General features: G+C 33.0%; 2 protein-coding genes across 2 annotated transcripts; one reads left to right on the plus strand and one right to left on the minus strand.

Moving 5' to 3' along the window:
- Positions 1–326: 326 nt before the first annotated feature.
- LOC130933609 (uncharacterized) lies at positions 327–865 on the minus strand. Its single transcript, XM_057863232.1, has 2 exons — positions 668–865; positions 327–572 (listed from the first exon to the last, which is right to left on the minus strand). The coding sequence occupies exons 1-2, from the start codon at positions 863–865 to the stop codon at positions 327–329; spliced, it is 444 nt and encodes a 147-aa protein (XP_057719215.1).
- Positions 866–3,551: 2,686 nt separating this feature from the next.
- LOC130933084 (fructokinase-like 1, chloroplastic) lies at positions 3,552–5,988 on the plus strand. The gene is made up of 2 exons (XM_057862594.1): positions 3,552–4,298; positions 4,997–5,988. The coding sequence occupies exons 1-2, from the start codon at positions 3,573–3,575 to the stop codon at positions 5,687–5,689; spliced, it is 1,419 nt and encodes a 472-aa protein (XP_057718577.1). The 5' UTR covers positions 3,552–3,572; the 3' UTR covers positions 5,690–5,988.
- Positions 5,989–11,746: the final 5,758 nt, after the last annotated feature.

The following is an 11,746-nucleotide window of genomic DNA, read 5'->3' on the forward strand; positions in this document are numbered from 1 at the left end:
ATTCTGTTTGTTGCTTTTGTGTGTGGTAATTTAGTCTCTGGACAATGTATTTGTCAGTTAAGAACCATATGACTTTGTTCTACTATTTCTCTATTAAGACAATGTCACAATTAGCTGTCAATGACAACTTACTATTAAGATTAACATTACTTACTATCTTCATTTTGTTTATGCCTCAACATAATTCATGCAAACACAGAATTAATTGCCAAATTTTATAAAATTATCCACATTTGACAGGAAATTGCTTCCAACTTCAAATAACTACTCCCATTCAAATCAACAATTTCAATACATCATTACATGTTCATACAGGATAACTGGATTCATTTAGAAGTACATAAGAAACAACAAAGTATCACAACTACTACAAACAACAAAATCATTAGCAGTTTCAAAGCTATAACTTCAGCTTCCAAAGTGCCCAACTTCCATGCCACTTTCACCCTCCATTCATCATTCTCACCTTCAACCTCCATATCAGCTCCTGCGTCTTTCTTTGTACTACACACACTCACTACTTCAAATTCATCATCATCAACCCACTTAAAATAATTGCAGTGACTGCCCTTCTGCAATTTCAGATGGGAGTAAACAAAAAAATCAGAGAACACCCAACAGCATATAAGAACATGAAAAAGCTTTAACTTCCTTTACCATCACTCACCTTGTACCTTGGACATGCATGGAACAATCTATTCGGATTCTCTGCTGTCCCAGATTTCTTAATCACAGTCTTCAGCCCACAGAAACATGATCCATCATGAGTATTCACCTTCCTCCTTCGTATCGAAACACTGGATCCATGACTGTCGTGCGATGCATGTGACAAACCGCCACCACAACCACCATCTCCTCTCTCCATCCACGCAACCAGCCAGGGATTACGCCTCCCACTTACCTCTACTGCCACCGAAAGTAATCACCTCGATGTATTTATCGTTCGAATTGGGATTTGGGTTTATAAACTCGAAGGACTAATTTGATTGCTTAAACAAAACTTATCTTGTCAGCAACAACATCCTACAGCCTGGCGTTGGCCAACTTGGCAGTTAACGGGCCACGTAAGCGGCCGTTTGCCATCTCATCAACCGAGAAGACGAAAGGACGAACGTGATCAACACGGATATCTTTCGAGGACGTTTTTGATTAATTTTGACTTTCGGGGACGAAAATGGAGATCGGGCACATTTTCGAGGACGAAATTGACTATTAACTCGTGTATTATTTTTACCCCCAACATAAAATTTTCTGAGTCCGTCACTGCTAGTTGGTGTGTTGAAGGACACTTTCTTAAGGTTTTTTTGGGTTTTAAATTAGAATAGATTTGTTATAGAGGATTGTGATTTTTGGGATGGTTTATAGTGGATATAAAACTTTCAGTGGAGAAGGAAACTATTCCAATAAAAGTTGAAACTAGTTAACCAACTTCATGGAGTTATACAGTCAGTCAACTTAATAACTGAAAGAGAGAACCGACTAGTATGAAAATTTGATATATCAGTTATTTATTTTACTAACTTCTTTGTGCAGATTTTGCAAGCAAAAATACTTCCAGAAGATATTACGAGCTATAGTTTCACTGGTTCTATTTGGAGAGGTTTAGTACCTCCACAAATTGAGTTATTTACCTGGGTTGTGTTAGTTGGTAGAGTCAATACCAATGAGAGATTATGTAGGTTAGGCATTATTAATCAACATGATAGTGTGTGTGTATTATGTAAAAAAGATATTGAGGATTTTCATCACTTATTTTTTCGTTGTGAGTTTACATGGTAATTATGGTGTGTGTGGTTGTTTGACTATGATAGATTGTGGGTTATTTTAGGGACAATTAAGTAACACTTTGAGAGATGGACATGAGTGGGCTGTAAAGAAGGAGGAGCGTAATAGGTAGTTAATTAATTTTTTTGCTATCATTTGGCATATATGGATGGAAAGTAATAACAGAATCTTTAGAAGTTAAGAAGCAGGAGTAGCGGATGTTATTAATAGGTCATTTATGAGCTATAAAGAGTGGAATGAAGTTGATCCTAATGATTGTTGATGGCAATGCCAAAAATAATTATGGATTAAATTTTGTACTTGCTGTTTAGTTTTTGTTTTTTTGTTGCTCTACCATATTGTGTTGAGCTCCTTAAATTAAAAAAAAAAGTCACTTTGCATTAACTTTTCAAATAGTGAGGAAATAATGATCTACTATCAACTGAAAAATATCCTCATCTATGATTAAATTACCTCTATTCTATAAATATCCAACACATAAGCAAATGTTTATTGAGTTTTAACTATCATTAGAACTAGCTAAAAATTCTTGCTGATTTAAGCATTCATCCAGGCCCAACAGCACCTTTTCTATAGGGATAGCAACATATATTCTACTTGCATGTATTCGATCCAACCTGATCGATCCGTATTCTATATATGTATATGTAATGTTATATAAAATTATTTTCAAGTGAATGTTGAATCAAGAATTTCTACCTTAGTGTAAAAGACTTCTAACCACTGAACTAAGATTATTATTTGATAATTTAATATTTTTGTTTATATAAAAATCAATTTAATGTATAGAAAATACGCAAATGGCTATAGTAATTTTATTTGTATTTGAGTTATTAATTTAAATAAAGATTTTTATGTAAAATTGAACATTTGATGATTATATATTTATATTATTTGTGAATTGATGGTGTTAAATTTTTAATTTGCATGTTCATTAGGTTATTTATGAGGAGTGCTAAGGAGCCAATAACTCTTGTGTTTTGTAACCATCAATTGACCATTAATAGTGTTTTTAATGGTGTGAGATTAAATTTAATGGTGTGGAATCATTCAATTTTCTTTTGATGGTTAAATATTGGCCAATTTTTTAAAAAATTGCTGGCTCCAAGACTTTCCCATTATTTAATAATATTACATGTTTTTTGTAAACTCGCGGTTAGAATTAGGTACTTGTGGTCACAAATAACCCGTGAGTAGAGTTAGAATTTAGTCCGACTTATCCTACCCATTATCACCCTTATATTTTTATTTCAGGTATCCTCAAAACAAAACATATAAATATTTGATTGTCTATAAAATATCTTTTAATGATTTAATTTGACATTGCATATTATTTTAATGTTAATGAATAATGGATAAAATATGATAATTTTTATTGAAAAGATCTAATTTGACTAATTTTACTTTTAAATTTATAAACATGTCCAAAGTAGTATTATTAACAATAGATTAATAAAAATAAACAATACAAGTTATATTCCAAATACACTTGTATTTTATAAAACTTGTTAAGATAGTGAAATAGTCAAGTAAAATAGGTTTCTAACTTAACATGATACTAACAGTAAATCCAAATTACAGTAATTTGTAGCCCTAAAAAGAAATCCAAATTATAATTTCACTCACCAATTTTTCTTACTTTTCCCCCTTTATCTAATAAACGGGTCACTAAAATCCCCGACCCGATACATATCATGCAGAATGGAAAATTCCCCATTGACCCGATAAGAGTTCTTGCAGAAAAAAAATTCAAATGGATAAACCCTTCCCACTGATCCAAAACCCAAATGGCTTTCTCACTCCACCACCACCTCCTCCTCCCCCTTCCACCCTCCCTCCACCATTCTCCAAACTCCGCAAAATGGAAACCTCCAACCCATTCCAAACTCTCGACCTCCGCCACCGCTACCGACAACACAAACGGCGCCGTAGTTGAAACCCCAAAACGACGCGGCAGGAAGACGAAGAAATCCGGAACTGAACCAACAACAACCAAGCCCGAAAACGGCACCATGGAACCCCAAAACGCAGAACCTGATTCAGATTCGGAATACGAATACGACGACGGAATCAATTTCCCTTACGAGGACCCGCCATTGGTGTGCTGTTTCGGCGCGCTGCAGAAGGAGTTCCTCCCGACGGTTCGCGTGCACGAGTTCCAGATGCATCCTGACATATACTCCGAGTGGAAGATGCTCCAGTGGGACCCGCCGGAGTTCTCCCGGGCCCCCGGTGGCCCCCCGTCGAACGTGGCGGTGGCGCACGTGAGGCTCGGAGGGCGGGCCGCGGTGATGGGGAAGGTCGGGAAAGACTCGCTTGGAGAGGAGATGGTGCTGATGCTGAACAAGGAGAAGGTGCAGACGAGAGGGGTGAAGTTCGATGATGGTGTTAGGACTGCGTGTTCTTACATGAAGGTGAAGTTTGAGGAGGGGAAGATGAAGATGGTAATGGCTAAGGATTGTGCTGAGGATTCTTTGCGTCGTGATGAGTTGAATCTTGCTGTTTTGAAAGAGGTACCCGAAGCAAAGTTAGATTTTTTTTTTAACGATTTTGGTTTATGAAATTAATTTTTGTTGTGATGTTAGTTCATTGATTGAGAAATGGATAGAGTAATGTGTGTGGAGGGTAAAATGTGAGTTTCATTTATTTTAGAAGTGTTTAGTATAATCCGCCAAACTGGAATTTTGCAAACTGAAAATCAAACATGCCTTAGTTTTGATGCAATGGAGTTTGTTGGGGGCAGATTGCTTCATCAATTAAGGTGCAATGTGGTTGCATGGCAATCCTTTGGTTTTGATATGAGCTAAGTAACGATTGTTGAGGGGAAAAGGGAAAAGAGTGAATATAAGCAATAAATTACAGCGTGCATTGTTATTTAGGTTTTCTACATTACATGGTTTGGGTGCAGCCCTTTTCTTGACTCCTAGTAACAAGGAGCTGGTTCACGTGGCTGCTCATGTAATACAAATTTTGGTCCTGGAAACTTTCACGTTATCAAATTCCCAAGTGAATTTGTAGTTGAATTTAGATCCCCCAAAATTGAGTTTTTGAGTTGAGTTTAGTCATATGAGTTAAGGTTAAACCCTCCAATTTTAATAACCTTTAGGTTTAGCGATAGTAAGAATTGTTATTGTTTGGTAAGAAGCTTGCACATATATATTCATCGTGTGAACTGAAATAGTTGTCTTTTTTTGGGTGTGGACTACTGCAGGCTAGGATCTTCCATTTCAATTCAGAAGTTCTTACATGCCCCTCAATGGCATCGACTCTTTTCAAAGCAATTAAGTGGTCTAAAAAGTTTGGCAGCCTTGTATTTTTCGATTTGAACCTGCCATTACCTCTTTGGAGATCACGTGATGAGACGAGAGAAATAATAAAAAGAGCATGGAACGAAGCTGACATCATTGAAATTTCAAGAACGGAGCTAGAATTCCTTCTAGATGAAGAATATTATGAGAGGAAGAGAAACTATCAGCCCCAATACTATTCGGAGAGTTATGAACAAACCAAGAATCGACGGGATTATTACCATTACACCGCTGAGGAAATCTCACCTTTGTGGCATGATCACCTTAAGTTCCTGTTTGTTACTGATGGTACTATTAGGGTTCACTATTATACCCCATCTTTTGATGGGATGGTGATTGGAACCGAAGATGTGCTCATAACCCCATTTACTTGTGATAGAACTGGCTCCGGCGATGCCGTTGTTGCTGCTATTTTAAGAAAACTAACCACCTGCCCAGAAATGTTTGAAAATCAAGATGTTTTGGAGAGACAACTACGCTTTGCTATTGCAGCGGGAATCATAGCGCAATGGACTATTGGCGCTGTTAGAGGTTTCCCTACTGAAAGTGCCACCCAGAATCTCAAAGAACAAGTTTATGTGCCTTCATTGTGGTGATAAAAATGGTTAGTGTAATTTTGTTTATCAAAAGAAAAAAAAAGGATAAAAAAAGGTTTGTGTAACTCCCACTAGAGCTTAGTCCAGTCCTGTTGTTTGATAGTGTTATTGTTTGATTATTTATCAAAAGTTCCCAATAATTTTTCATTCTCAAATGGGAGGAGTCATCAGAACATATAGTGTGAGATTGCACAATCTGAAAATTTGTTGACGATTGTCTTGGCTCCAACTAGTGTCATCCAATACCACTTCTCAATGAGCAGATGGTGGCGCCAATTTGAAAATTGTCTTCTCTGTTTTTGGAGCAGCTAAGTTTTACAACATTTTTTTTAAGTCTAAGACCCCTCTAAAAATGAAAAAGGGGAAAACATTGATGCACTTGGTCTGTGTTTTTGGATTGGGTATGTGTATCGTCCTCCAAGCTTTGGTCCTCAAGATCCAAGAAGTATCCCTCTTGAAATGGAGATCAACCAATCGTTGGAACCTTTGTTCTTCCCTTTTTAGAGAATCAATGGCTGCTTATGCCTACAGGCTACACCACCGTTGTGCCCTCCTCTCCCTTTCCGCTGCCGTGACCAAAACAACATTAAAGAATAAAAAATAAAACGCCGAATCTAACATCTTGTCCGTTGTCATATTAATAGCCAAAGATAAAACACATAATCTTTGTGCGTAACTAACATTTAAGACTTTGAGTTTACGAATCTCTCATCTTATAAATTTTCGCTTATTCTTTCTGATGTAGAACTTTCTTCACATATGCTACTCGACAATGTTGTTTTATTGAATTCGTGCACACAGAAGACTAGATAAATTAAGAGTAATTTTTGTCAGACAAAAGTATAGAATATCTGCCTAGAGGAGGTTCAAGTATGTGCAAATTAAATGAAACCACTAAAGCCTCACTAAGGAGAGTGGATTGGATGGATGCAAATCAAATAATTATAACAGAACTACAAGAGAACTGCACAAACGATTTTAAAATATAAACTAGCCTATTGAGAAAGAGATACAAAACGGACTCAAACAGGAAGCTTAAAACGGAAACTAACACCCTGACTTAATATATATACAAAATTGGGGGGGGGGGGGGGGGGTGTTAGAAACAAACTGTCTTTGGATGAAAACTTTACAAAGACAATTTGACACAGGTTTTGCAAGCAAATATGCCATTTTGATCAGTTGAGGGAATGTAAGACAGAGGAAACATCCATTTTAGCATTCTCAAGAATTGCAAACCTCTTCAACGTTCTCAGGCATTAACCACTTGTTGCTTTTCTGCTCAATGCAATAGCTCCTCATTTCTCTTGCTTTCATAGTAAAGGTTCTTCCATTTACTTATAGTAAGTATTCAACTATAAGCAACCTTTTCCACCTTGGGTTGAGAAACATTATCTTCATATTGTGTTGAGCTCCCCAATTCAGTTTAGTTTTCAAGAGAACAATTTGCTCATCTTTTTTTTTTCTCTGAAAAAAGAGGTCCAAAAATTCAATAATAATACTGTAATAAAAATTTAAATTTCCAGATTAGTCATTCAAGTAATTAGTAGGAGAAATTAGAAAAAGGATACAAGGGACAACTGATTCAAGTACCTACATGTTGTGCATCTCAAAGGCTGTGCGTTCTCACGTGTAGCAAAAGCAACAACTTGAAAGTTCCTATGGAATTTGGAAAAGCTCTCTATGAGGAGGTATTCCATGTATGTAAGGAAAGATACAGGACATTAACGTCAAGCAAGAGTAGGCCATACCTCTTCTTTCCTCGACTTTGGGGCAATATTTAAGTGAAAATATGTTGGTAAAGATCTTGCTTGGTTGAACCAAATTGAATAGATTATGCTAAAGCACCAACCAGTTTGTATTCAATTTCTGTCCTGAAAACAAATAAATTACATTTATGTTTTATGGTTATCATGATAAAAGATATGAAGTAGGACATTACTCACTATTTTGCTATCCATGACGTGTAGCATGATGGAAAGTTCAGCTATGTAAGAACTTTGATTCATGGGAAGCAAAAAAAAAAATTAGTTAGAAGAACACTGACGGAATAAAAGACCCAGGCTCCTGAATAATATAATCACAGTGAAAAAAAATGAAGATAAAAAGACGCAGGCTCCGATTAAAATATTTGTATCTTCTTTTTTTTTCATATTGTTGTCACTTTTGTTCGGAAAAAATCAATAGTGGCGCCGCTGATTTTTCATGCATGGTTCGGCCAAATGGGAGTTTCAGAGATGAAGTAGCCAATTTTAACATTTTCTTTTTCGATTTTTCATTCAGAAAGTTTTCTTAGTGTTTCGGTTTGGTGACTGTCATACAAAAATATAATTTTGTAATTTTGTAATAATTGAATGTGTTCTTAATGTGTGATTATTGATTTGATGTTTGTGACTTGAAATTGTGATGATTTTGTGCGTGTTTGATTTGTGATTAAATCTTGTTGATTTCATGGAATCATGGTCTGGTTACCATTGGACAGCCAAGAGCTAACTATTTGTGGCTTTATTTAGGACTATTTCTAAGTTTAAAACTCTTGAGAATTTGACAAGATTTGATGGTTGGAAGGTTAAAGTGAATTTTGTAAAAAATCGGTAATCGTAAAGCTTGAAAATAGATTAAAAATTAAGCAGAAAACTTAAAGAATTTTGAGAATAGGAATTTTGTATCTTTGATAAAGGGATAAGTATTGAAACAAAAATTTATTTTTGAGATTGAAATACTAATTTAATAAAAATTGAAGTTAGTTTTGTAATTATATAAGTTTTGGGATATTTTGGATAATAATTAAGAAGGTTAGGGAGTAAAATAAATATTTTATAAAAAGTGTAAATTTATTTTGGTAATTACATTATATGTAAGGATATTTTAGTAATTTATAAATTTTGTTCGGAAAAAATATAAATGTTTTAAAAATCTTAAAGATAGAGAATAATCTATAAAAACTTAATAATAAAGCTTAAGTTAATAAGTTTTGAGTAATAAAATTATTTAAAGTTTAAGTTAATAAGTTTTGAGTAATAAAAAAAATACTACTCTTACTCTAATATTAAGATTATTATCTATGTATTTTTAAAATATTATATATTAGTAGTTTGTATTATAACAGAATAGAAGAGTTAAATAATAACTTATTTAAAAGTTGTAAAAAGATGAACATAAGTTAAAAATCTAATGGTTCACTCTTTAAGGAGAGATGAGGGAAAAGTGTGAAGAGGATTTGTGGTATCAAAACAAGGAAAATAAAAGAATGATAAATAGAAAAGAAAAGAAGAAGAAAGAAAAAAATTAAAGGAATCTCTACCACACGAGAACAAAGAGCAAAAACTGAATAATTCTAAAGAATCTCTGTTATAGCCTTATAAGAGAGCAGAGTACAGAAAAAAAAAGAATGTATTAATTAAAGGAATTTCTGTCATAAGAGAGTAGAGGATAAAGATAAAAAGACTTTAAAAGACTAACTGTCACATGAGAGCATAATCAACCTTGTTTGGGTTTGGACCAAATGTATAGTGGGAACACCACACATTATAAACTGTTTTCCATATATAAGTATATTACAATATGTTTAAAAGTCACATTGTATGCGGCCTGACTGTAAGACTTATATGCACAATGTATGCATCTGGAAAGCTATATTCGGGATTTGTGCTCGGGTAATATCGGAAGTGGGTAAGCAACTGACACATAAGCTCATAACCTGCATAGGACAGACATGCATCATACTTGTTTGCGCATGCTTCTCTATGATATATGTTTCTGTGATTGTGTATGTGTGCTTCTTGACTTGTAATTTTTCCTATATTTTTGGTTTGTTAAAGTTGTTTGTATTCTGAGATTTGTTGCTATTAGCTATCTATTGAAGATTGTAAGTATTCTGTTGTGGAATTGATGTGTAGCAAGTAATCAAATGGACATAATTATCCACTCCTGTCCTACTAAGAACTCCCTAGTTCTTACTCCCTAATTCCACCCCTTTTAACTACAGGTGCGAAGGTTTATTGCGAAACTATAGGAGTATAAAAGAATATGTTTGCACGTTGAGTTGTCAATAGAATTTATTTTTTCTCTTGTCTTATTAGTTTGAAGTTTTATTCAAAAGGATAGATTTTGTAGTTAGTTTTATATGTAACACTATAATATATTATTATTAATATTAAGTATGTGAATATGTATTATTTGTTCATGATAAAAAAAATTTAATCTTTTAATAAAATTGTCGACAGATTAACATGTAAAGGCTTAATATTAAATAAATAATAAAAAAATTAGGTTAGTAACGCTTTATTTTTAGTACGATTATGACATACTAAAATTTGGCAGCTCACAACTATTCTCTCTGAAACTATTGAAATAAGGAAAGGGTTAAAGTTAAAAAAAATATACGAATGCTATCTACACAAATTTCTACACCCACTTAGTTTACAATTATTCATTTGATTATTACTTTATTAGACTAGGTGTGTGAAATTTCTACACAAATTGAAGATGATGATTGTGAGAGAAGAAAGGGAAGCAATTAAGCAAATGCTGAATTTCCTCAACTGCAAATTCATTATGGAATCAATATGTTACATTCTTTCAAGGGTTGTTATTTATAGCAGATAACATTTAACAGAAGTTAAGATAGAAAAGTTAACAAAAAACAGAAAACTAACTATATTATATTACAAAATTTATTACAAACTAAAATGAGATTGCGCGATGTATGGAGAAATTAATTAATTATATTATATAATATATTCTAATAAATATTATATTATTAAATATTGATTAGATAATATATAAATTAATAAAACTCGAGTTTTTTGTTTTTTTTTCCTTCCTTTTATTTTGGGCTCATTTGTTCATTGAAATAGATTTAGACAATTTGGTTTAAACTCTTGGAACATTGAGAGGCAGGAAAATTTAAGTTTATGTAAATCCCCAAACAGTGAAGAAGAAAAAAAAAATAGATTCTCTCTATTTTTTTAAATACTTAAAAGAATAAAATATAATTTTTTATTTTTAATTTTATAAGTGAAATAAAAAATAAATAAATAAATAATAAATAATAAAATTAAATACTGAATATCATTCAATTTTTTTTTTCACTAAAAAATTCACTTCCCAAAAAAAGTAGAGAGAAAAAGAGTGAGGTGTTACTTGTATACGTGAGATAAATTTTAATGGCAGGCAAACCAACTTTTGTCTTCTTTTGGTGCTCCGTTGACTGATTTTCATGTAAAAATATTTGGTGTTTTTTTCTTTGTACGTGTATTGCAACAAATAGAGAATTGAAAAGGGCAAATGTGGCTCCACATGCATACCAAACCAGGGACTCCAAAATTTAATTTAATCTGTCAACTTGGTGTACGTGTAAGAAAGATATAGCAACATATAATTATTGTCTAATATGATGGAACTGAATCTGAACTTGAACGTACTCATCAACTCCGGTTATGCCATGTTGAGCTTTTTGGTTTGCTGTGGGTGGTTGCTTATATTGTAGTTGGTTTTTTAGGGTTTTTTTTAGTTATATTGAAAACAAACCATTATATATTGAAATGATTCTGCTAAGAAACCAATTAAAGTGTAATCATTTGAGCTAACTAGTTAAAAAAACAGATTTATTATAAAAAATAATAATTTTTCAATATTTTAATTTTTTAAATTTTAAAATTAAAAATAAAAGAGATTGATTAAATTGGTTTATATTATAGTCACCAAAAAAAAAATTGGTTTATATTATAGTTGGTCTTTTATATTTTTTATATTGAAATAGAGGTTGTATTTAGAAATCTTTGCACAAGAAAATAGATGGGGATTTTCTAATGACTATTTCTATGAAAATATTTTATATAAAAATAGTTTATAAATTATTAAAAGGTTATAATCTATGAAGATATTTTTATGAAAGTAGTCAATTTTTTTTACCACCCACCAAAAGTTTGATGTGTTTGAAGTTTGAACAAGTCAACTGTGTTTAAGTAAATTTTATTGGCATCACTATTGGGGGATTGAACAATTCAGGCGTAAGAGTATAATGGAGTTTGTTAATTTATTCCCTGCTCTATG

This window comes from Arachis stenosperma, chromosome 6, assembly GCF_014773155.1.
Source record: "Arachis stenosperma cultivar V10309 chromosome 6, arast.V10309.gnm1.PFL2, whole genome shotgun sequence".
Taxonomy (NCBI): domain Eukaryota; kingdom Viridiplantae; phylum Streptophyta; class Magnoliopsida; order Fabales; family Fabaceae; genus Arachis; species Arachis stenosperma.